Below are 27,940 nucleotides of genomic sequence, written 5' to 3'. Positions count from 1 at the left end.
ATGTTTCTAGAATACTTCCTAACTTCGATTGCCATTTGAATGTTCTTGTTTTAATTTTGTTGTCAAAGGGTCCTGAGTACTACTGATGAGAGGACATCAGTGAATGAAACAGTGGACATTACCATAGCATGATGTCCCTGGGCCTATGTTGGGGTGATCCATGTGCCAAATGTAAATAAAGACTATCTTGTGTACAGAGACATTGATGAATGATGCTGGCTCAAGTACTCATGTCCATGTCCTTGGTCCTTGAATAGATGATGTCATACTGAATACTAATGATGAACATTGATCTTTGCAGACCCAACAGTAATGGCAGTGGGGGACGTGTTTGGTTTGAACGGGCAGATAGAGCACAAGCTGGCCTTCCTCACGGAGCACGTTCCCAGGGACTTTCGCCTGGTCCTGGTGGGCCACTCCATTGGCTGCTACCTCATCCTGGAGATGATGAAGAGGGATCCTGAGCTGCAGGTGAGTCCCCACTTTGATTCAAGTACTACTGTAGAAGTGAGGTTGTAGTGTAATGTCTATAACATGGAGATTTGTCAAGCTTTAAGTGATCTATGAAGGTTTTCATAGATCTCTACAACCTTCTTGACCAACAGTTGACCCGCTTTTAATGTTCATACGTTAGAATTACTGCATTCCTTTTTGAGAATTATGACATTCATTTACCACCATGATAAAGGATGTCTTTAGGCTGCCTAAATGTGTTAGCCAAATTGGTGCATATGGGCCTCTGTGCATTGATACCCATATAGCTGCCTCTGCTTCATGGCACTCTGCTGTCCAGTGATGGGTTAGGCTGATTCAGGGTGGGAGCATGGCACATTGCGAAGTGCAGTGAAAACACTGCCTCAGCATGGGAGAGGTGCATGTTGGAGACGGCCTGTGAAAACATCCTAGGCCGAGATAGGACTCCCCCTGTAACTTTCCCAATCCGCTCGCAACGTTAAAGGTTAATGGATTGAATAACAAGAAATCATATTTTTTTTCTGGGGGCATTCCAGCTCTTATTTCAGATAGAGCCTTTTCACAGGTTGTTTTTGTCTTGTTTCTCTACTTGTCTGTAATTTCCCTTCTCTGTGGGGCTTTTTCCTATGTCATATGTGTTGTAGAGACCAAAATGTAGAAACATTGGTAACTGCTCTGTCTAATCTTAATCGTGCTATCTTTAACATATCCTCAAGCAAATAGTGCTTAGTGATACAGTTGAAGTCGGAAGTTTAAGGTCCCCACCTTAGCCGAATACATTTAAACTCAGTTTTTCACAATTCCTGACATTTAATCCTAGTAAAAATTGCTTGTCTTAGGTCAGTTAGGATCACCACTTTACTCTAAGAATGTGAAATTTCAGAATAATAGTAGAGAGTGATTTATTTCATCTTTTATTTCTTTCATCACATTCCCAGTGGGTCAGAAGTTTACATATACTCAATTAGTATTTGGTAGCATTGCCTTTAAATTGTTTAACTTGGGCCAAACGTTTTGGGTAGCCTTCCACAAGCTTCCCACAATAAGTTGGGTGACTTTTGGCCCATTCCTCCTGACAGAGCTGGTGTAACTGAGTCAGGTTTGTAGGCCTCTGCTCGTACACGCTTTTTCAGTTCTGCCCACACATTTAGGATTGAGGTCAGGGCTTTGTGATGGCCACTCCAATACCTTGACTTTGTTGTCCTTAAGCCATTTTACCCCAACTTTGAAAGTATGCTTGGGGTCATTGTCCATTTGGAAGACCCCTTTGCGACCAAGCTTTAACTTCCTGACTGATGTCTTGAGATGTTGCTTCAATATATCCACATAATTTTCCATCCTCATGATGCCATCTATTTTGTGAAGTGCACCAGTCCCTCCTGCAGCAAAGCACCCCCACAACATGATGTTGCCACCCCTGTGCTTCACGGTTGGGATGGTGTTTTTTGGCTTGCAAGCCTCCCCCTTTTTCCTCCAAACATAGTGATGGTCATTATGGCCAAACAGTTATATTTTTGTTTCGTCAGACCAAAGGACATGTCTTCAAAAAGTTTGATCTTTGTCCCTATGTGCAGTTGCAAACCACAGTCTGGCTTTTTTATGGCTGTTTTGGAGCAGTGGCTTCTTCCTTGCTGAGCGGCCTTTCAGGTTATGTTGATATAGGACTCGTTTTACTGTGGATATAGATACTTTTGTAGCTGTTTCCTCCAGCATCTTCACAAGGTCCTTTGCTGTTGTTCTGGGATTGATTTGCACTTTTCGCACCAAAGTACGTTCATCTCTAGGAGACAGAACGTCTCCTTCCTGAGCGGTATGACGGCTGCGTGGTTCCATGGTGTTTATACTTGCGTACTATAGTTTGTAAAGATGAACGTGGTACCTTCAGGCGTTTGGAAATTGCTCCCAAGGATGAACCAGACTTGTGGAGGTCTACAATTAATTTTCTGAGGTCTTGGCTGATTTATTTTGATTTCCCCATGATGTCAAGCAAAGAGGCACTTAGTTTGAAGGTAGGCCTTGAAATACATCCACAGGTACACCTCCAATTGACTCAAATTATGTCAATTAGCCTATCAGAAGCTTCTAAAGCCATGACATAATTTTCTGGAATTTTCCAAACTTCTGACCCACTGGAATTGTGATACAGTGAATGATAAGTGAAATCATCTGTCTGCAAAACAATTGTTGGAAAAATTACTTGTGTCATGCACAAAGTAGATGTCCTAAACGACTTGCCAAAACTATGGTTTGCTAACAAGAAATGTGTGGAGTGGTTGAAAAAACAAGTTTTAATGACTTCAACCTAAGTGTATGTAAACTTCCGACTTCAACTGTATGTAGGCCTTTATAGATATACAGATCTGTAATAGTCAAGGAATGAATAATAAAGTGATTAGTCTGAAAACATGTAGTAGATAAAAATAGCTAATTCTATCAGGTTCTTTTATTGGATCTCATGTTTTCAAGTAAAAAACTTAAACAACCAGTTGGCTTTAAGTACGGTAGTGTTACCCAAATACCCCACGACCACTTAAATAGGCTACACGTTTATGCATCAACCTTGAGCTGCGTCACTCTCCCTCTCTGTCTCTCCTTGAGCTGGTATCTCCTCCTGAGATTTGGCACAGCCCATTCTGTGGTCCAGCCGGCTCTGCCATATTCTTGTCGGTAAAAAAAGAATGAGGAGAAAAATACTTCCTTTCCCACTGAAGATTGCAGGCTGCCAAGAAGAAAACACAAGCGATTATGTCCTGTAACGTATGATGTGTGATAATCAGAAACTCCTGTTCCTTTGGGTCTCAGGTATTTGTGTTGGAATAATGGCTTGCCTTATGGGTTGGGACACCGACGAGGCCTAGGTAAGTGGTGGCGGGGCTTTTAGTATACTTACGGAGAGAAAAGGAGTCCGAGTTCAGCTTGTAGCAGGGACCAGACTGGGGTGAGTTAGCACACTTCCAGAGCAAAGCATCTGGCACGCTGCCTGCCCCTGAAAATTGGATTTGGGAGGAAGGCCTGATGAGAATGTCTAGGTTATGCCCAGAGTTTTCTCCAGGTGCATTATGAAGAGTTTATGTTTGGCCTGGTCTTTCTAACACCATGTTCATACAATACTACAAGCTTTGCTTTGCATCCGACACAATTTGGAGAGAAGTTGTTGTTTGTGTGTGTGTGTGTGTGTGTGTGTGTGTGTGTGTGTGTGTGTGTGTGTGTGTGTGTGTGTGTGTGTGTGTGTGTGTGTGTGTGTGTGTGTGTGTGTGTGTGTGTGTGTGTGTGTGTGTGTGTGTGTGTGTGTGTGTGTGTGTACAAGGTAGCATACAAAACATTAAGAACACCTGCTCTTTTCAGGACATAGAATGACCATGTGAATACAGGTGAAAGCTATGATCCCTTATGAATGTCACTTAAATCCACTTCAATCAGTGTAGATGAAGGGAAGGTGACAGGTTAAAGAAGGATTTTTAAGCCTTGAGACAATTTAGACAAGGATTGTGTATGTGTGCCATTCAAAGGGTGAAGACACATTATTTAAGTGCCTTTGAACAGGGTATGGTAGTAGGTGCCAGATGCACCGGTTTGTGTCAAGATCTGCAACGCAAGGGCACCCGAGTTGCGCAGTGGTCTAAGGCACTGCACCGCAGTGCTAGCTGTGCCACTAGAGATCCTGGTTCGAGTCCATGCTCTGTCGCAGCCGGCCGCGACCGGAAGACCATTGGGGCGGCTCACAATTGGCCCAGCGTCGTCCGGGTTAGGGGAGGGTTTGGCCGGCAGGGATGTTCTTGTCCCATCGCGCACTAGTGACTCCTGTGGTGGGCCGGGTGCAATGCACGCTGACACGGTCGCCAGGTGCACGGTGTTTCCTCCTACACATTGGTGCTGCTGGCTTCCAGGTTAAGCGGGTATTGTGTCAAGAAGCAGTGCGGCTTGGCTGGGTTGTGTTTCGGAGGACGCACGGCTCTCGACCTTCGCCTCTCCTGAGTCCATACAGGGGTTGCAGCGACGGGACAATACCGTAACTACCAATTGGATACCACAAAATTGGGGAGAAAAAGTTGTAAATAAAAAATAAATAAAAGAACTGCCACGGATATCATATTGTTCCATCCCCCAAAGGACATCCAGCCAACTTGACACAACTGTGGGAAGCATTGGAGTCAACATGGGCTAGCTTCCCTGTGGAATGCTTTCGACACCTTGTAGAGTCCATGCCCCGACAAATGTAGGCTGTTATGAGTGCAAACAGGGAGGGTGCAACTCAATATTAAGAAGGTTTTCCTAATGTTTGGTATAGTCTGTAAATATTGGTTAAAAGATCTGTTTGATTTTTCCGGCAGCACCATCATGTTTTCTTTACCGGTATAGAGAACTGAGTCAAACAAAAAGCTCTTTAGAAGCCAACTCACTTAACCTATCCCTTTTCAATCTCTGTACCTGTCATTTACACACAAACACCATCTCCCGTTGACTCGACAACAGATGGCTTTCCATCTTGCTCATACAGTTAGTATGTAAGAAAGGTGTCTCTGGGGATTCTCTGGTCAGAGGAGCGTTCTAAATCATTTTCAGCTTTGGGGCTGGCAGTTCTAACTGGAATCCAATTAATGTGAAATGATAGGTTAGACCATGTTGGCGCGAGATAGCCATCAGATCATGTTGTATACATCCAATATGACTTTAAGGAAACCAGCTGCCTCAAAATATGTTTAGCGTGGCAGCTCTCTCTTCCTATCGCCTTTCACCACAAGGCTTGTTGTAGTAATGGAGAGGGTGATACCCTGATACTGGGCACAGCACAGCAGGCTACAAGGAGCCAAGTCTGTCTTATTTCAAATGGAAATCCTCACACTGTTTCCACAATGGCACTTTGGTTCAATGGAGTGTGGCTTGAGTGAGGCTTATGCTGGAGCTTTCTGGCTGCCCATCACTGAGTAAATGCTGTGATTCACATTAGCATGACGTCACCTGTCAGAAGACAATGATCTATGATATACATTGACATCTGTCTCCCCCGAGATCATTGTCTAAGGCCAAGATTAAGAGCACAGCTGCCAAGAGTGGTCTTAAGTGGGAGACTACACTATTGAGACGCCATCTTTGAATGGCAGGGGAAGGCTAGATTCAAACCAGCATGTTGAACATTTATGCATTTGTTTGCTGCCTGCCCCCATGTCTAATGTTTATGCTACTGTGCAAATACTACTGGGTTTTTTGTTGCCCAAACTTCAGAAGCAGACATTGGGGTCCAGTAGCAGGGGATAGCTGGAACACTGCTGGAGTGCAGGCATGAAGAGCTGATAGCCTGAGGGGTCAGGAGAAATATGCCGCAGGAATGTAGCCTCACAACCCACTGCAACAGGGGGTGCTGGAAGCTATGAAAACAATGGTCGCACGCAGTTCAGGGAAGTTTATATTTGAGTCTGTCTATGTTGGCTATTAACTGCAATAGATCAATACTATGTGTTCTGAGTTTGTGCTTACAGTATATAGATACATTCTAAATTCTGTCTACACTAATTGTATTTTATTTTATTTATTGAAACTTTATTTAGCTAGGCAAGTCAGTTAAGAACAAATTCTTATTTACAATGACGGCCTACCCCACCACCAATTGTGCGCCGCCCGATAAACAGTACTTTTTAGTAGGCTACGTTGTGATTGTATATTTAGCACTGTTTGGAAGAACATTGGATATGATATGCCAAAACAGTGATTTCACTGGTAACCACCGCTGACTTGTTTATGTTAATCTCCAGGGGATCATTATCAGGCCAGACAGACAGAAGCAGATTGGCAGAGAAATATAGACAGAGTGGAAAAGTGATTGTTGGATATCTGGACCAGGTTGTTTATGTCTAGAGGAAGAATATGTATGGCATCTAGCCTATAGAGCCTATGTGTTGTCAAGCAGGGTAACTGACCCAACAGCCTTCAGTTTCATCTTCTGTATCTTAACCTTGTTCTGAACACCTCCAAAACAAAGGTCATGTCGTTCGGTAAGAAGAATGCCCCCCTCACCTCATACAAGAACTTGGGAGTATAGACTTGGTTTCCTCTATCGTAGTCGCTCCTCTTTCACCCCACCTGCCAAACTAATCCTAATTCAGATGACCATCCTACCCATGCTAGATTACGTAGACGTAATTTATAGATCGGCAGGTAAGGGTGCTCTTGAGCGGCCAGATGTTCTTTACTATTTATTCGTCCATCAGATTTGCCACCAATGCTCCTTATAGGACACATCAATGCACTCTATACTCCTCTGTAAACGGTCCATCTCTGTATACGTGGCGCAAGACGAACTGGTTGATGCTTATTTATAAAACCCTCAACCTTAGGCCTCACTCCACCCAATCTGAGATACCTACTGAAACCCTCATCCTCCACATAGAACACCCATTCTGCCAGTCACATTCTGCCAGTCCACAAAGCACAAAATTAGGAAGCTACTGCTCCCCTCTTTAATAATACCTTTCCTGATGACTTGAATCAGAATACTAAAGTCACACATTTCCAGAAACAGGCAAGATTCCCAAGTTCTGGTGAAGTGAGGCTCCAGTTACGAGGAAGTTGATACTCCGGTCCACACAATATGAAACATCCTTTTCTCTTCAGTGCTGGGCCCTGACCTGAGGCTGGTCTGCTGGTCCACATTCACTCTCTTTTAGCACCCTTCTTTGAACGACGGCATGCAAAAGGCAAAGACAAAAAATCCAGCGTGTAATCAACGTTTCTAACTGCAGTGTAGAGTTTCCTCTTAAAGAAACTTTTTATATTTTACAGCCTCTTAAATCAAAAATGTAAATCAAATTGTATTTGTCTAATGCTTCGTAAATAACAGATGTAGACTAACAGTGAAATGCTTACTTACGGGTCCTTTTCCAACAATGCAGAGTTAAAGATAAAATAAAAAATATAAATTATGACACAAGGAATAAATATACAGTGAATAATGAATAATAATAATGATGTTATTAACCACATTGCTTATAGAAAACCTTTACTGCTAGGGGGGCATTAAAACCCCCTGATCTAATTAGCATAATACAAAAATCCCCAAGGAATCCGTCAGTTTAAACTAGAGAGATCTGTTTATTTTTGCATTGGATGCGTCTCAATCCACCACATGTATGTAACATTGCCACTTTTGCAGTGAATAGTGATAGAGCTAAACATCCTGAAAATTGGTATTTTCATAAAACAGCTTTGCACACTCTTGGCATTCTCTCAACCAGCTTCATGAGGTAGTCACCTAGAATGCATTTCAATTAACAGGTGTCCCCATTAGAAGTTAATTTGTGGAATTTATTTCCTTAATGCGTTTGAGCCAATCAGTTGTGTTTTGACATGGTAGGGGTGGTATACAGAAGATAGCCCTATTTGGTAAAAGACCAAGTCCATATTATGGCAAGATTAGCTCAAATAAGCAAAGAGAAAGGACAGTCCATCATTACGTTAAGACATGAAAGTCCGTCAATACAAAATATTTCAAGAACTTTGAAAGTTTCTTCAAGTGCAGTCGCAAAAACCATCAAGCGCTATGATGAAACTGGCTCACATGAGGACCGCCACAGGAAAGGAAGACCCAGAGTTACCTCTGCTGCAGAGGGTAAGTTCATTAGAGTTAATTGCACTTCAGATTGCAGCCCAAATAAATGCTTCACAGAGCACAGAGTTCAAGTAACAGACACAGCTCATCATCAACTGTTCAGAGGAGACTGCGTGAATCAGGCCTGGTTGAATTTCTGCAAAGAACCCACTACTAAAGGACACCAATAAGAAGAAGAGTCTTGCTTGGGGCAAGAAACATGAGCAATGGACATTAGACTGGTGTAAATCTGTCCTTTGGTCTGATGAGTCCAAATGTTTAATTTTTGGTTCCAACCGCCGTGTCTTTGAGATGCAGAGTAGGTAAACGGATGATCTCCACATGTGTGGTTCCCACCGTGAGGCATTGAGGAGGAGGTGTGATGTGTGGGGGTGCTTTGCTGGTGATACTGTCAGTGATTTATTTAGATTTCAAGGCACACTTAACCAGCATGGCTACCACAGCATTCTGCAACGATACGCCATCACATCTGGTTTGCGCTTAGTGGGACTATCATTTATTTTTCAATGGGACAATGACCCAAACCACAACTCCAGGCTGTGCAAGGGCTATTTGACCAAGAGGGAGAGTGATGGAGTGCTGCATCAGATGATCTGACCTCCACAATCACCCGACCTCAACCCAATTGAGATGGTTTGGGATGAGTTGGATAGGCATATTTGGGAACTCCTTCAAGACTGTTGGAAAAGCATTCCTCATTAACCTGTCTAGCTAGCGGAACCCCTCGCCAACAGCCAATAAAATTGCAGGGCGCCAAATAAAACCCCCCAGAAATCTCGTAAATCAAATTTCTCAAACATACAAGTATTAGGCACCATTTTAAAGATAACATTCTCGTTAATCCAGCCACAGTGTCTGATTTCAAAAATGCTTTACAGCGAAAGCTTCACAAACAATTATGTTAGGTCACCACCAAGTCACAGATAAACCCAGCCATTTTTCCCACCAAAGAGAGGAGTCACAAAAAGCACAAATAGAGATAAAATGAATCACTAACCTGATGATCTTCATCAGATGACACTCATAGGACTTCATGTTACACAATACATGTATGTTTTGTTCGGTAAAGTTCATATTTATATCCAAGAATCTTATTTTATATTGGCTGGTTAAATTCAGTAGTTCCAAAACATGCAGTGATATTGCAGAGAGCCACATGAATTCACAGAAATACTCATAATAAATGTTGTTGAAAATACAGCTATTATACATGAAACTTTAGATACACTTCTCCTTAATGCAACCGCTGTGTCAGATTTCAAAACATTTTTACGGAAAAAGCATAATCTGAGAACAGCGCTCAGAGCCCAAAACAGCCAGAGAAATCTCCGCCATGTTGGGTAGTCAACATTATTCATATATAAATATTCACTTACCTTTGATGATCTTCATCAGAATGCACTCCCAGGAATCGCAGTTCCACAATAAATGCTTGTTTTGTTCGATAATGTCCATCATTTATGTCCATTTATTTAGAATTAGGGAGTTTGGTAAACAATCCAAAGGCGCGATCTGGTCCATTTGGACAAAACGTTCAAAAAGTTATATTACAGGTCGAAGAAACTTGTCAACCTAAGTATAGAATCAATCTTTAGGATGTTTTTATCATAAAAGTTCAATACTGTTCCAACCTGAGAATTCCATTGTCTGTAGAATTGCACTGGAATGAGAGCAACCTCTCAAGTGAAAGCGCATGACTGAGAACGAGGCTGTAGGCAGGCCCCTTAGTAAAACATCTCCCATCCGGCCCCCCTTCACATGAGCAGCCTGAAACCACATTCTAAAGACGGTTGACATCTAGTGGAAGCCTTGGGAAGTGAAAAATAACCCATATCCCACTGTGTATTCGATAGGGGTGAGTTCAAAAACTACAAACCTCAGATTTCCCACTCCCTGTTTGGATTTCTTCTCAGGTTTTTGCCTGCCATATGAGTTCTGTTATACTCACATACATAATTCAAACAGTTTTAGAAACTTCAGAGTGTTTTCTATCCAATACTAATAACAATATGCATATATTAGCATCTGGGACTGAGTAGGAGGCAGTTCACTCTGGGCATGCTATTCATCCAAAAGTGAAAATGCTGCCCCTTATCCCAAACAAGTTAAGCTGGTTGAGAGAATGCCAAGCGTGTGCAAAGCTGTCATCAAAGCAAAGAATCTCAAATATAAATATATTTTGATTTGTTTAGCACTTTTTTGGTTACTACATGATTCCATACAGTATGTGTTATTTCATAGTGTTGATGTTTTCACTATTATTCTACAATGTAGAAAATAGTTAAAAAAAATCCTTGAATGAGTAGGTGTGTTCAAACTTTTGACTGGTACTGTACAAGCTCTAGGATTCCCACAGGCCTCAAGACTCATCTGAAGGTCCCCCGGTACCAGCTGAAAAAATGTAATGTGTATTTAGTGACAAAAATAAGGGGTTAAAGACAAAACAAAAATGTTTCCTGATCTTTCTTATATACTTATACATCAAGGGGTCTTAAAATTCTAAATCAAATAGCAAAATTATCCTTGGTATGACCTTTTTAAAACAATTCCATATAGCTTAGTAGACCCCCCCCCCCCCCCCCCCCCCCCCCCCCCCCCGGCTTAGACGGGGCTTAGACAGTAAAAAATAAAGGGTTAAATACATGTCCAAAAAAATAACAAATGTTTCCTGGCTTGAGAAAGTATTCACCCCCCTTGGCTTTTTTCCTATTTTGTTGCCTTTCAACCTGGAATTAAAATAGATTTTGGGGGGTGGGTTGTGTCATTTGATTTACACAACATGCCTACCACTTTGAAGATGCAACATATTTTTTATTGTGAAACAAACAAGAAATAAGACAAAAAAATATATAGATAACTTGAGCGTGCATAACTATTCCTCCCCCCCAAAGTCAATACTTTGTGGAGACACCTTTTGCAGCAATTACAGCTGCAAGTCTCTTGGGGTATGTCTCTATAAGCTTGGTACATCTAGCCACTGGTTATGTTGCACATTCTTCAAGGTAAAAATGCTCCAGCTCATTCCAGTTGATTGTGTTCTGCTGGTGTACAGCATTGAGGTCTGGACTTTGACTAGGTTATTCCAAGACATTTAAATGTTTCCCCTTAAACCACTTGAGTGTTGCTTTAGCAGTATGCTTAGGGTCATTGACCTTCTGGAAGGTGAACCTCTGTCGCAGTCTCAAATCTCTGGAAGACTGAAAAAAAATTCCCTCAAGAATTTCCCTGTATTTTGTGCCATCCATCGTTCCTTCAATTCTGACCATTTTCCCAGTCCCTGCCAATGAAAAACATCCCCACAGCATGATGCTGCCACCACCATGCTTCATTGTGGGGATGTTGTTCTCGGGGTGATGAGAGGTGTTGGGTTTGCACCAGACATAGCATTTTCCTTGATGGCCATATGTTTGGGGAGTCTCCCACATGCCTTTTGGCGAACACCAAACATGTTTGCTTATTTTTCCTAACCTGTTTGGAGAGCTCCTTGTTCTTCATAGTGCCACCTGCTTGGTGGTGCCCCTTTGCTTAGTGACGTTGCAGACTCTGGGGCCTTTCAGAACAGGTGTATATATACTGAGATCATGTGACAGATCATGTGACACTTAGATTGCACACAGGTGGACTTTATTTAACTAATTATGTGACTTTTGAAGGTAATTGGTTGCACCAGATCTTATTTAGGGGCTTCATAGCAAAGGGGGTGAATATATACGCACGCACCACTTTTCTGTTTAGATATTATTATTTTTTGAAACAAGTTATTTTTTTCATTTCACTTCAACAATTTGAACTATTTTGTGTATGTCTATTACATGAAATCCAAATAAAATCCATTCCATTTAAATGACAGGTTGTAATGCAACAAAATAGGAAAAACGCCAAGGAGGGTGAATACTTTTGCAAGGTACTGTAGTGGGCTAATAGCAGTAATGGCAAAAATATTATTTTCATATGTTTTATTGATACTTCAAGGGGTCTTACAATTCTAATCTGGTATGACCTTCTTAAAACAATTCCATATAGCTTAGTAGTTCCCCCGACCTGCACCCGACACTATAATATTGGGACCACAGCGCATCCCGCCATAAGGAGAGACTGCTATCACGACCCAGCCATAGCCACATATAATTGAGCTGCCACAAACTCGATAACCACTAATATCATAAATATTATAACAACAGCCAGTAGCCTACACTTCCCCACGAATGTGTCTAGTTTAGTTCAGGACGTTACACATTAACACATTAACTTCTTGCAACTATAGGGGGTGCTGTTTCGCATTAGCATAATTTGCTCTACAGATTAAACTGCCTAGTACTCAATTCTTGCTCGTACAATATGCATATTATTATAATTATTGGATAGAAAACACTCTCTAGTTTCTATAGCCGTTGGAATTTTGTCTCTGAGTGAAACAGAACTCAATCTACAGCACTTTTCATGATAGGGAGTCAGATTTCAGACATCTTGGCACCTGATCTGGAGTCAGTTTAAAGGTCCGTGTAAATGCGATGGAGAAACAGACACTTCTTACGTCTTCCCCTGGATGTCATTACGTGATGACGCTTTGAATGGAGTCGATTGCGCAATCAGTGCCTCTATAAGACACCAAATAGCGGAAGTAGGTTCCTTTCCATGTCTGCGCCTGGCGCACGAAGGATGTCGGACTCGCCTCCTTCCAAGCTTTGGTTTAGCCAGTAATATTTATCCGGTCATATTTTTACTCGTTCTAGGTGTTAAAAACATCATAAGGTAGTTAATTTGAACCGTTTTATAGCAATTTATATCCGTTTAGTGCGATTTTGAGACATTTCTTTCTGAGACACTTTGAACCGCTGGGCACGTTTCCAGTTCATGCCGAACGTTAGTGGGCATTTCCACATGGCAAGAGGACAGCTTTCGACCAAAAGACGATTAGACCCAAGAAAGGATTCATTGCCCAAGATTCTGATGGAAGAACAGCTCAAAGTAGGAACAATTTATTATGATAAATCGTGTTTCTGTCGAAAAATGTGAAACGCTTATGCCGCCATTTTGTTTGCTATAGCTTCGCTTGGCGCAACCTGTATTGAAAAGTAAGGATAATTAAAAAAATGTAATTCCGCGATTGTATTAAGAATTAAATTGTCTATCAATCGCTGTCCACCCTATATTTTTTAGTCAAGTTTATGAGTATTTATGTATAAGACTAGATCACTGTCTAATATGGTGCACGACATTTTCTGACCAGCTGGGCTACTTTTGTCATTGTCTAACCATGATTTTGGTGGCTAAATATGCACATTTTCGAACAAACTCTATATGTATGTTGTAATATGATGTTACAGGAGTGTCATCTGAAGAATTCTGAGAAGGTTAGTGAAAAAATTTATATATTTTGGCGATGATAACGATATCGCTCTCTTTGGCTTGAATCAGTGCTCGGGTAACGTTTGCATATGTGGTATGCTAATATAACGATTTATTGTGTTTTCGCCGTAAAACACTTAGAAAATTTGAAATGTTGTCTGAATTCACAAGATCTGTGTCTTTCCATTGCTATGTGCTGTGTATTTTTAAGAAATGTTTTATGATGAGTAAATTGGTAATACAAGTTGCTCTCTGTAGTAATTCTAGTCGCTTTGGTGAGATTTGTGATGGTGGCTGCAATGGCAAACTATGATTTATACCTGAAATATGCACATTTTTCTAACAAAACCTATCCTATACCATAAATATGTTATCAGACTGTCATCTGATGAGGTTTTTCCTTGGTTAGTGGCTATCAATATCTTAGTTTAGCCGAATTGGTGATAGCTACTGGTGGAGAGAGAAAATGGTGGACAAAGAAAAATGGTGTCTTTTGCTAACGTGGTTAGCTAATAGATTTACATATTTTGTCTTCCCTGTAAAACATTTTAAAAATCTGAAATGGTGGCTTTATTCACAGGATCTGTATCTTTCATTAGGTGTCTTGGACTTGTGATTTAATGATATTTAGATGCTACTATTTAATTGTGACGCTATGCTAGCGATGCTAATCAGTGTGGGGGGTGCTCCCGGACCCGGGGTAGAGGCTCGTGAAAGGTTAACAAGCAGTCTCAGGCCATTCTCAAATGGCAGTCAAATTACTTGATGTGAAAAAGGTTGTGAATCCCTGTGATAGCCTAACATGATAAATCTTGTGTTATGATAAATGTGACCCACCGCCTTGATTCAGTCTTATGTAGCAAAATTTGATATTGTGTTTTTTACGTTGGATAAAAGCAGAGACGCAGAGCTACAAAATGGTATATCATACACTGCATTTGAAGAACAATGGGAAAGTAATTCTCCTTTGAAAGTTGATAAACTTGTAACTTCACTTTTGAGAAAATGGCCTTTGAATGTTTTGATCCGAGCGTTCTGTCCTAACAACAACAGTCAAGCACTCAAGCTAACTGGCTAACGTGAGAGAACCGTTCACTGACCATTTTACTCGCCCTAGCAGAGCTGGTTAGGCTGTTTTTATGTTATCCAGAGCTTTGGTGACTCCAACTGTGCTGCTAGCAATAATTTATGCTTTTTTGCCAAAGTTTACTGACACCAGCCATATTCAACAGGTGTTGAGCGTTCGTAAATGTGTCAGTTATTTTGCGCTCTGGCACACTCAGGCGAGAGTGCTCTGAAATCGGAGTAGGTACCCAAAGCGAATTTACCAGCTACGTCTATCAACAGTTGTCGCGGTGACATTCTATTGAAATGGTTACTTGTATAGTGGAGTCTTTTGTTAAGACATGTAGCTAGCTAGCTAGGTAAACAATGAACCATAATCCCAACTCATGATGTTTCTACCCTGCATGAATCTGCAGGTAGCTAACCAACCAGGTTCAATGTTAGTTAGATAACATTAGGCTATAACTAGCAAAGCAAATGGCTCTGAGATACGAATAATAAGATCATACACGTAACGTTAGCTAGCGAGCCAGCCAGCTAACGTTAGCTTGCTAGCTAACAGTACACTTTAACTTGAAATGAAAATTACTTTAGAAACGTGTAATATCATGGATGTATGCCTCTCCCTGTCACAGATGCCATGGTTGCCCTTAGTTTGAAGATGTAATCCGGATACAGGTGTTTTCTCCATCTCCTTAGCTATTATACTCTAACTCCACTGATTTCAAACCTCGGACCTCCAGAAAGTAGAGAACAACACTTATGCAGTTCTACTACGTGATACATTTTTTTTTAAAGATGCGTTAGACAGGATTACCTACTGTACACATACTGATCAGCTCAAATAGACAGAAATGTGCTATAAGGCAGACCAATCCGAACTCATCTCTCGGCATGTCCAGCCCGCTCATTATCTCAGCCTATCATGGCTAGCGGGAAGGTTGCTGACTTTTTCTGTGGCTAAACCAACTAGGCTCGTAATTTAACAATTTTATTTGTATTTACAGATGGCATACACGTCTGTTATTAAGGCACATGAAACTTCACATGTTCCAGAAGGCATCTTTGCCAAAAAAACGTATTTTAATTTAAAAAAAAAGATTGTTTAAATGTCTCTCCTGTGAAGTAGTGACCCGAGACATGCGCCTAGTTTCCTGAAACGAGTAACAAATATTAGTTAACATGTATAATGATGGGAAAAATGAATCTTCAGAATTTCTTATAGAAGCTATGGTGTGATGACAAATGGTGACAAGGCCTCAAAACACAAGCCTCTGGAAAGACGTCAGATCTGGGAGGCCCTTAAAATCTCACTTTTTCCTAGGTGCTCAAACTGCCCCAGCTGTTTCTGTTGAATGGCAACATTTTATCACACCCATTATTCATGGTTTTGACATCGCAAAGCCAGGCTATACATCTCCACCAGGCTCAGAACATCTTTCACATGGGAATGTGAGGCGGTAGTTAGAAATGGAAATGTACTTTCCTATGGGACTGAGTTATCATCAGTACCGTAGTAGCCCTATGAAGTCTTTGTCACTGTTTTGGGGTGGATGCTGAAGCTAAGAGAGTAATGGCCAAGGTTGTGTACCACGCCTCAAATGTTGAGTGACTGGAGACATGGGTTGGACATGGATAGAAATGTTTTGAATGGCTTTTAATGGAGATATATGTATCATTAATGCAGCTCTGTAGCTGTTCAGTGCCTCACAGCAGGAGTGTCAAAGTAATTTTGCCAATGGGGCCATTTCTGTAAAGCCAAATTTCAGGAGGGCTGCATATTGGTGACGACAAAAAAGTACATTTTTACACACTTATGTAGCCTATATACTTACTTGTAATCTGGCAATTGCCTTGACTGCATTAACAAGCAGTTTAAACAAGTGGGGTCCTAAAATATCCCCTGAGCCTCATGTTTGACCCCTGCTCTAGAGGTTCTATATACAATGTACACACCCTATATAGTGTAATGGAGTCTAATAGTGTAATGGAGAATATTGATGGCTTGTTAACTGTTTGGGTAGGCTCTGGCAAATTTTACAAACTGGATCATTTTCATCAGCCTGATGGGATTATTACATCTACAAATGATAAATAAATGAATACATATTGAAACATTTTAATCTGCTTTTGTCTTTCATCTTGATAATGAAGGTGTTTCTATAGAGCAAGAAAAATGTTGACCTCTCATTATCTTTCTCTGTGATCAGGATTATTCATTAAATTATGACCTTCACCATAAGTGTGTCGTCACAAATCTACCTGTCATCCCCACATACGTTCTCTGTTCCAGCTTTCCATAACTGTACTTTCCACCTGATGTCACTTACCAGCAGAGACAGCTGACACACGTAGACACCACACCATACGCCATGGAGACTGGAGAGTGAGCCCTTAGGTCAACTCCATCCTTCCCAGTCTCCAGCTCCCTCCTCTTTCCTAGTCAGAAAATCCATGGGCAGGCCTATAGCAGGGAGTTTGGGCATATCAATGGAGCCTGAGCAGTCCCCAGGCTACTTCTCTCTTATGAAGTGCGAGAGAGGTACGCGAGGAGAGCTTTAGTGCAGCCCTTAACCCACACTCTGTCACTTAACAGCAGCGGCTGCAATGGGCTGCACAAGGCCCTCCACACGCTCCATGGCCAGGTGGCCTGTACACTAATGTTTTACGACCAGAGGAACACCTGCTGTCTAACAGTGCACTGGGTCTGGCCTGGCACTGCGTGGCCTGTCGGTGCATTGGACCTCGTTACAGAGTGTGTTAGGGCGGGCTGAAAGCCCCTGACCAACGTTCCATGCTGTTCCCAGAAACTTCTGTTAACTTTCCTTCTCTCTTTCCTACTCCTTTCATTTCTCAACTCAGCAACAATAAAAAAGGAAGTTAATATATCTATAAAACAACTAATGCTGGACGGTTTAGTCGTTGACAAATTGTTCCCATTTCGGAAAACCATTTGGTTTCCTTAGTTCCTGGGTAAAGCTGTACCTCTCTGAGCTTGTGTGTTCTTTACAAATGTTTCACTGTCTCAGGAGTTTGACTTCAGGAGTTGACTTCAGTAAACAGTACGTACGTGTGCATGCGTGCGTGTTTTATTTCACGAAACAGACTGAACATACACCCAAGTGAAATGTACGTGTCCTGTTGGCTGCAGCTCTGGTGCATCTGTAAAACATTAACATTCCTGCTCTGTCACATTTAGAGCTCAGGTCTTTAGAAATCAGCCCTTTTCACTGGGACATCTTAAGTCCACTCCGTTCGTCCATCCTCTGTCCAGCACAGTACAGCCAGATGCTGTTGCAGGTTCAAGGACTCTTCTGACCCGGCCACAGGGACTGGTCGTGTGTGTGTCCTAAGAAAACAAGCAGTGATTGAAGGGAAGACATGAAGCTTGTGTACTGTGCTTTCAGAAAGTATTCACACCACTTGACTTTTTCCACATTTGTGACCCAACACCTTGATTCAGTCGTATGTAGTAACATTTTAAATTGTGTTTTTTACATTGGATGAAAGTATAGACTCAGAGCTAGAAAATATTATATCAAACATTGCAGTTAAGGAACAATGGGAAAGTAATTCTGCTTTGAAAGTTGATAAACTTGGCCCGTAAATGTTTTGGTACACCTACTGCTCTTCATTGTCTACACCCATTCAGCATTGCTCACACTCTCTCAAGCCTTAGCCCCACCCATCTTTTTTAGGATTCACATTTGAGGCCATGTGCTAAACAGAGTAAAGTAGTGTCGTAAACAATCAAAGATTAAGACTAAAAGTGCTGAAAGTAATAGTAAAAATAATCTTTATCTAGTCCTTGGCCTATATCCTAATCTGACTTTTGTGCAGGTCATGTTGTTCTTCACATTACCGTCTCTGGTAAACACACACTATATCAAATAAAATCTATGTTTATTTGTCACATGCACAGGATACCAAAGGTGTAAACACTACAGTTTAGACCTGTAATCCCAACCCATACTACACTATATATACAAAAGTATGTGGACACTCCTTCAAATTAGTGGATTCAGCTATTTCAGTCACACCCGTTGTTGACAGGTGTGTAAAATCGAGCACACACAGCCATGCAATCTCAATAGACTAACATTGGCAGTAAAATGGCCTTACTGAAGAGCTCAGTGGCTTTCAATGTGGCACTGTCATAGGATGCCACCTTTCCAACAAGTCAGTTAATCAAATTTCTGCCCTGCCAGAGCTGCCCCGGTCAACTGTAAGTGCTGTTATTGTAAAGTGGAAACGTCTAGGAGCAACAACGGCTCAGCTGCGAAGTGGTAGGCCACACAAGCTCACAGAATGGGACCGCTGAAGTGCGTAACACGTAAAATTTGTCTGTCCTCGGTTGCAACACCAACTATCGAGTTCCAAACTGCCTCTGGAAGCAATGTCACCACAAGAACTGTTCATCGGGAGCTTCATGAAATGGGTTTCCATGGCCGAGCAGCTGCACACAAGCCTAAGATCACCATGCACAATGCCACGCGTCGGCTGGAGTGGTGTAAAGCTCGCCGCCATTGGACTCTGGAGCAGTGGAGACGCGTTCTCTGGAGTGATGAATCACGCTTCACCATCTGGCAGTCCGACTGATGAATCTGGGTTTTGCAGATGCCAGGAGAACGCTACCTGCCCAAATGCATATTGCCAACTGTAAAGTTCGGTGGATGAGAAATAATGGTCTGGGGCTGTTTTTCATAGTTCGGGCTAGGCCCCTTAGTTCCAGTGACATTCTAGACCATTCTATGCTTCCAACTTTGTGGCAACAGTTTGGGGAATGCCCTTTCGTGTTTCAGCATGACAATGCCCCCGTGCACAAAGTGAGGTCCATACAGGAATGGTTTGTCGAGATCGGTGTGGAAGAACTTGACTGGTCTGCACAGAGCCCTGACCATAACCCCATCAAACACCTTTGGGATTAATTGGAATGCCGACAGCGAGCTAGGCCTAATCTCCCAACATCAGTGCCTGACATCACTAATGCTCTTGTGGCTGAATGGAAGCAAGTCCCCGCAGCAATGTTGCAACATCTAGTGGAAAGCCTTCCCAGAAGAGTGGAGGCTGCTATAGCAGAAAAGGGGGTACAAACACAATAATTCCCATGATTTTGGAATGAGCAGGTGTCATGTAGTGTACCATGCACAATGCATGAATCTGCAGGTAGCTAAAGCTAACCAACTAGGTTCAGTGTTAGCTAGCTAGCTAACATTAGGCTATAACTAGAAATGCAAATAGTTTTCTGAGATACAAAACAGCTCATACACGTAACGTTAGCTAGCGAGCCAGCCAGCTAACCTTAGCTAGCTAGCTAACAGTACACTTTAACTTGCAATGCAAATGGCTTTCTGACAAAATTAGAAATGTAATATTCCGCATTCAAGACAAATGGGAACTTGGCCAAAAATGAGCCCTGACTGGGAAAAGTTGTTTTGAACTGTCATCTAACTTGGAATTCCAACTCGGGAACTCGGGCCTCATTCTAGAGCTCCCACTTTCCGACCTGAATATCACTGATGTCATGATTTGACCTCGTATTTTGCTGAGTTCCCAGTTGTCTTGAAAGCACCATAATATCTGAAAATGTAGCTAGACTTTTACCAGTATACATGGATGAACGCTTCTCCCTCTCCCTGGTTGCGCTTAGCTAACCAACTATGATCAATGTCAGCTAGCTAACATTAGGCTATAACTAGCAAATGAAATGCAAATAATATTACTACACAGCTCATACACATAATGTTAGCTAGCGAGCCAGCTAGGTAACGTTAGCTAGCGAGCCAGCCAGCTAACGTTAGCTAGTTAGCTAACAGTATGCTTTAACTTGCAATGAAAATGACTTTCTGACAAAATGTCAAACTTAAAATAGCTGAAAATGTAGCTAGACTTATACCCGTACACATGAATGAACGCTTCTCCCTCTCTGTCATGGATGCCATGGTTGCCCTTAGTTTGAAGATGTAATCCTGTCTAGCCATCCTTGTTCTTTTTTCGACTCCCACCGCATTTGCAACCATACTCTGCTTCCACCGGACATTCCACTGATTTCAAAACTCTGTCAACTTCTTCCGTGACAACAGCACTGATGATCGCCGTATCTTCCCCATCACTTTCATCAGAAGACTCTACAATGTCTAGTTCATTTTCAGAGCCAGAGAGAGTCAGCATTGCACAATCGTCCTCCAGAATAGTCCATCAGAACTTTTCCCACAAAATCTTTGTTGATAGTGCCTTTTAAATTCAGTTGTGAGCAATAGCAACACTTTTGCAGTTCTTCGGGATATCTTTCAAAACATCTACGGTAGAATGGATTATCTTGTAATAGCTGTCGCTCTCCTCATCCTCGGATGAGGTGAGGAGAGAAGGATCTTCGGACCAAAATGCGGAGTCAGGGAAATAAGCCATTTTTATTACAAATACGACGTAGACTAAACAAAACAAAACACTTTCAAAACTTACAAAATAACAAAACGACGTTGACGCAACCTGAACATAAACTTACATAGACAAACGTAAACTCACGAACAGGAACGTACATCGGAACATATGAACAGCCAAACAGCTCCGAAAGTGAATACATCGAACACAACGACGAAAGACATCACAGGAGACAATCACCCACAAACAAACAGTGAGAATGCCCTACCTAAATATGACTCTTGATTAGAGGAAAATGCAAACCACCTGCCTCTAATCAAGAGCCATACCAGGCAAACCGAAACCAACATAGAAACAGATAACATAGACTGCCCACCCAAAACACATGCCCTGACCATAAACACATAAAAACTAACATAAATAGGTCAGGACTGTTACATATCTACACATACTGAGCAGCTCATGTTATAGACAGAAGCATGCGACATGGCAGACCTATCCGAACTCTCGGCATGTCCAGCCAATCCATTATCTCAATCAATCATGGCTAGCAGGAAGGTTCCTGACTTTTTCTGTAGCTTAACAATTTTATTCGTATTTACAGATGGCATGCAAGTTTGTTATTAAGGCACATTAAAGTTCACAGTTCTTGTTCCAGAAGGAATTTCTGCCAAAATGTTCAAATGCCTCTCCTGTGAAGTAGTGATGTGTGACATACGCCTAGCTTCCTGGAACGGGTCACATTTTGGTGTTACAACCTGAATTTAAAATGTATTAAATTTTGATTTTGTGTCACTGGCCTAAACACAATAGCCCATAATGTCAAAGTGGAATTATGTTTTTAGACATTTTTACACAATTATTTATAAATGAAAAGCTGAAATATCTTGAGTCAATAAGTATTCAACCCTTTGTTATGGCAAGCCAAAATAAGTTCAGGAGTAAAAATGTGCTTAACAAGTCATATAATAAGTTCCGTTGACACACTCTGTGCAATAATAGTATTTAACACACAATTATCTGTAATGTCCCTCAGTCGAGCAGTGACTTTCAAACACAGGTTCAACCACAAAGACATGGAGGTTTTCCAATGCCTCGCAAAGAAGTTCATGTATTGGTAGATGGGTAAGAAAAACCAGACATTTAATACCCCTTTGAGCATGGTGAAGTTATTAATTACATTTTGGATGGTGTATCAATACACCTGTCATTACAAAGATACAGGCATCCTTCCTAACATTTGCTGGAGAGGACGGAAACTGCTCAGGGATTTCACCATAAGACTAGGGCTGTGGCTGTCATGAAATTTTGTCAGCTGGTGATTGTCAAACAAATCACTGCCGGTCTCACGGTAATTGACCGTTAATTAACATAAACACATTTAGCATCTCCTGGCTTCCACCCATAGCCTACAAGCCACTGATGCAGACCTTTGGAACATCTACATTTTAAAAAGTCTAATAAATCCATCTAATATAGCCTACACTATCACAATAAATCCATTATTTATTTTAGACAGGTCTAAAGAAACATGATATGAAGAAAATGTAGTCTATTTCAGAAGAACAGAATAGCATACTCTGAGTTATCCTTATGTTAGGTCCTGATCTGGCTATGCCATATGACTGTGTGCTAGTTCATAGTTCATTTAGCAGACAAGATTTGCTTAGAATTCCGTGGCATTATTTTATAGTATGAAGAATACAATTGAACATAGCTGAATAAAATAGAAAGGATATTTTCTCCAAACGATTTGAGGGAGTGCGCACATCCGGCTATTCTGTGTTGAGCGTTAACAAAGAAACAGGTACTCCTATATGCTTAATTTAGAGTTATTTATGTAACTTTAGTCGTGATACAAATGTTGGTCTATATGTTTTGATTTGTAATACATTTTAAGGCTGCATGCAACTCTAATGATGATTTGAAAAAAGTCACATGAAAGGCATGAACTCTGCTTTGTTTTTTTGCGCAGGCTGTACACACTTCATCAGTCTCTCATTCACAATTTGACAAGCACTTGATAATGCCTCGAATTTCCCGGCTGCATCCCCTCTGTGTGGCCGTAATGCCCCCTAGAATAATCCATGCCCTTTGCAGCTAGTAGCCATTGTGCCCTTGGGCTGAATATAAGAATTATAATTCCCTTCTCCTGGGTGTGTGCCAAAGCACCTCTCACTCACATTGCTCTCCGTCATGTGATCGGGTCTTTCTCACAGGCTACAAGTGAAGACAGACACATCGGGGGCGCAACTGCGCACGTCCTTATCCATTTCCGAGGTGCATATTGAAGATATTGGAAGAACTGTCCACATTTACTTTTCGTCAGCCAACAAGATGAGTAGGCCTAACGAACAGCAAAAGCAGTAGCCTATGTCAGTCTACTATCCCCCATAGTACAAAAGTTGACCTGTTCTATTCCGTGTGAGAAATAAATATTCCAAACAAAGTCTGGGACAGTTATGGGATGCGATAGATCCCAAATGAATACAACCACTAGCATTAAAACCCAGTTTTAAGCAACGAGCCTGACGCAACAGATGAGAATGTTTAGCTTAAAAGGGCTTCACATTATAAGCAGCAATGCGCACACGGCAATGGGCTGTAAGCGGAAATGTTCCATTAGCAGGAAAACACCATTCTCAAAAGTGACCACAAATGCGACTGTGCATGTAATGCTTTTATTATAATTTTCACCATAAAAATGCACCGTTGTCTTCCTCACCCTTTGTAAAGCGGATTAATGTGATTCATTTTAAGTAGTTATTTGGCCACTTTAGTTGTGATACAAATCTTATCAAAACATATAGGCCTATGGGCTAGGCTACATGAGGTGTGCGACTATGATTTGAAAAAGTTGCCCAAAAAAATGTAATCTATGCACTTCAATAGCCAATGGAGGACGTTTTTCCCGTGGTTCCTTTTCATGCCAGCCAGGTAGTCTATACTCCTGTTGTAAAGAGAAGCAATCTGCTTAATATTAGGAAAGTTGATAAATAAATATAATAGGCCTAGCCTATAGAAAGCTGATGGGATCTTCCTCTTTTTAATAGAGGCCATCACTCTGTTTTCTCACGCAATTGCATAGCCTATAGAAATGTTGCGCAACATGAGCTTGATTCGATTTTCGATTACATTTGTATTGATGTCAGAGTCATTAGAGGGACAATAGAGTGCTAAGTACCAGGCAGTTAGCAAGTTTGGTATAATGGCCATCAGCAGCATTAGAGCTTGGAGAAGCCTGATTACCGTTACTAAACGGTCACCTGGAATTTGACTGCCATCATGACTCGTGACCGCCAGTGTGGCGGAAATACGGTCACTGTTAAAACAGTTAGAGTTTAATGGCTGTGATAGGAGAACACTGAGGATGGATCAACAGCGTTGTAGTTACTCCGTAATACTAACCTAAATGACAGAGTGAAAAGTTTGAATAAAAAATATGCCATAACGTACATCCTGATTGCAATAAGGCACTTAAGTAAAACTGCAAAAAATGTGGGAAAGGAATTAACATTATGTCACGCCCAGGCCATAGAGAGGCTTTTATTCTCTATTTTGGTTAGGCCAGGGTGTGACTAGGGTGGGCATTCTAGTTTCTTTATTTCAATGTTTTGTATTTATATGTTTTGGCCGGGCATGGTTCTCAATCAGGGACAGCTGTCTATCGTTGTCTCTGATTGGGAATCATACTTAGGCAGCCTTTTTTCTTTTTGTGTTTGTGGTTAGTTGACTTTGTTAGTGGCACTATAGCCCTAGTAAGCTTCACGGTCGTTTCTTTGTTTCTTGTTTTGTTGGCGACATTCTAAATAAAAGAAAATGTACACTCACCACGCTGCACCTTGGTCCGGTCATTTCCAACTAGACGACAGCTGTGACACATTATGTCCTGAATACAAAGCGTTATGTTTGGGGCAAATTCAACACAACACATCACTGAGTACCACTCTTATTTTCAAGCATAGTGGCTGCATCATGGTATGTGTATGCTTGTCATTGGCAAGGACTAGGGAGTTTTTAGGATAAAAAAAAAATGGATAGAGCTAAGCAGAGGCAAAATCCTAGAGGAAGCTTTCCAAATTTTCCTTTCAGCAAGACAATAACCTAAAAGGTAAGACCAAATATACACTGGAGTTGCTTACCAAGATCACATTGAATGTTCCTGAGTGGCCTACTTACAGTTTTGATTTTAATCGGCTTGGAAATCTTTTGCAAGACTAGAAAATGGCTGTCTAGCAATGATGAACAACCAACTTGACAGAGCTTGAAGAATTTTAAAAAGAATAATGTGGCAAATATTGTGCAATCCAGGTGTGCAAATCTCTTAGAGACATACCCAGAAATACTCACAGCTGTAGTCGCTGCCAAAAGTGATTCTAACATGTATTGACTCAGGCTTGTGAATACTTATGTCAATTAGATATTTATGTATTTCATTTTCAAGAAATTAGCAAAGATTTCTAAAACATGTTTTCACTTCGTCATTATGGGGTATTGTATGTGGATGGGTGAGAATAATAATACATTTAATACATTTTGAATTCAGGCTGTAACACAACAAAATGCTGAATAAGTCAAGGGTTATGACTACTTTCTGAAGGCACTTTAGGTGTGCTAGAGGGAGAGGAAGAGACTGAAGAATAAAGTGTGTTTGTCTGTGCATGTGTGTGGTTGTCTGGGTGTGTTTTGTTTGTGTTAATAGTTATTATATTGGTTAGTTAGTATTATTCTTTCATTAGGGTGTGTCTGAGCCTATGCAGTTTGTTTCGTGTTTAAGCACCAGCCTCTTCTTTCTACAGTCTTTAGAACATTCCTCTGTTCCACTGGAAGAGTAGCTGCTTCCCATCAAAACTACCGCTTTACACATCAAAGCTCACCTGTGTCCCTCTGCGCACCCTCTTTCTCTGTCTCTCTTTTGCTCTCAAACATACTACATTTTCTCTCACGCTCACACTCACACTACCACATATTGGTATCTTTCAACATCTCCATTAATCTATAGTTACAAGGCTACATTGGTACTTAATGTTGAAGTATTGCCAAAGTGGGCCATGAAATTAGAAGATTAATGATGAAGCAACTTTGATTGTTTTAAAAGGGAGAGCCTCTAATTGAGCCCCACATGAGCCTCACATAACACCCATAAAACATAGCGGTTAAACACCGAAATGGTTACAACTGTTTTTTCACCATTCATTTTATCCAATGTGGATTTTAGAAACACTTTTAAATAAGGGCTGTGTTTCGTGTAACTTACCCTGGCGTGAATTTTTGATAACTTTGTAAATCTCTCTTGGACGAGGTGACTTTTTTATCTATAGATTCGTCTCTATTTACTTTCAGATTAGAAAATGCTAATTAGCATCAAAGTAAACCATGTAAGACTGCAAATCCCTGCAACCTCCTGCACACCATCTCTAGCTGACACCTTTGCTGTCAGCTAGCTAGCTACTTTCTACCTTGATCTAAAATGAAAGATATATTGCATTTTTTAAATTTACTGTTCCATATTTTATTTAACTAATATTTAACTAATATAATATTATCTAATGTCTTATTTATGCATTTGGTCTTGTGTCCTGTACAGAATACTATCGTAGTAGCAGTAAAGATATTTATAATGTACCATGAATACTATGCTAGTTTTTTTTTTATAAGAAGCTATATAGCTAGCTAGCTACCTACCTAGATGATATTAGCAACATACCCTTATTTTACTAGATCCTCTTCTTCAGCCGGTGGAAGTCTTTCTTTAATCCCTTATAATTTCTGCCAACTATTCATGGTGTCAGAATGCACTGCTGTATTAAAGCAATTCTGAACTAGCGTGTTGACATGTTCTGTTGCAGATTCAAAGCCAAATTAACTAATTGCAGAATGTATCGGTGATGATCTGGGGGTGCTTCAGCAAGGCTGGAATCGGGCAGATTTGTCTTTGTGAAGGACGCATGAATCAAGCCACGAACAAGGTTGTCCTGGTTGAAAACTTGCTTCCTTCTGCTCTGACAATGTTCCCCAACTCTGAGGATTGTTTTTTCCATCAGGACAATGCTCCATGACACACAGCCAGGTCAATCAAGGTGTGGATGGAGGACCACCAGATCAAGACCCTGTCATGGCCAGCCCAATCTCCAGACCTGAAACCCATTGAAAACACCTGGAATGTGATCAAGAGGAAGATGGATGGTCACAAGCCATCAAACAAAGCCGAGCTGCTTGAATTTTCGCCAGGAGTGGCATAAAGTCACCAAACATGAATGTGAAAGAATGGTGGAGAGCATGCCAAGGCGCATAAAAGCTGTGATTGAATATTAGGGTTATTCCACTAAATATTGATTTCTGAACTCTTCCTAAGTTAAAACATTAGTATTGTGATGTTTAAAAATGAATATGAACTTAGTTTCTTTGACTTATTTGAGGTCTGACAACACTGCATCTTTTTTGTTATTTTGATCAGTTGTCATTTTCTGCAAATAAATGCAATATATTTTTATTTGGAATTTGGGAGAAATGTTGTCAGTAGTTTATAGAATAAAACAAAAATGTTAATTTTACCCAAACACATATCTATAAATAGTAAAACCAGAGAAACTGATAATTTTGCAGTGGTCTCTTAATTTTTTCCAGAGCTGTATATGCATTGTTTACAATTTTGATTTCCTTAAAACAATGTAATTGTTTGAGTTCAGGTGTTTGACGAATTGATGGGTGAATAGGTGCATTCTTGTCAAATAAATATGCTTATTCATTCATGATAAAAATACTTTCAACCTGAAACACAATTATATATAAATGCATGCTCCACTCTCAAGTTGGAGTTGAACTTGTTGACTGATGCATGCGTTTATACATAATTGTGTTTCAGGTTGAAAGAGCTTACCTACATTGAACAAAAATATAAAGCAACATGCAACAATTTCAAAGATTTTGCTGAGTTACAGTTCATAGAAGGAAATCAGTCAATTTAAATACATTTATTAGGCCCTAATCTATGGATTTCACATGACTAGGAATACAGATATGCATCTGCTGGTCAAAAAAAAGGTAGGGGCGTGGATCAGAAAACCA

At 40.9% G+C, this 27,940-nt stretch overlaps 1 protein-coding gene across 2 annotated transcripts in view; it reads left to right on the top strand.

Annotated features, from left to right (window-relative positions):
- Positions 1–27,940, top strand: part of ldah (lipid droplet associated hydrolase) — a 69,068-nt gene that overhangs the window by 18,436 nt on the left and 22,692 nt on the right. For both annotated transcript variants that reach the window (XM_055863466.1, XM_055863468.1), the window contains exon 4: positions 302–471. In XM_055863466.1, coding sequence (XP_055719441.1) covers positions 302–471 — 170 coding nt within the window. The remainder of the gene's footprint in view (positions 1–301; positions 472–27,940) is intronic.

This window comes from Salvelinus fontinalis, chromosome 15, assembly GCF_029448725.1.
Source record: "Salvelinus fontinalis isolate EN_2023a chromosome 15, ASM2944872v1, whole genome shotgun sequence".
In the NCBI taxonomy this organism is placed as follows: Eukaryota; Metazoa; Chordata; class Actinopteri; order Salmoniformes; family Salmonidae; genus Salvelinus; species Salvelinus fontinalis.
The sequence above is the reverse complement of the archived record's forward strand: the minus strand, read 5'-3'. Positions and strand labels throughout refer to the sequence as shown.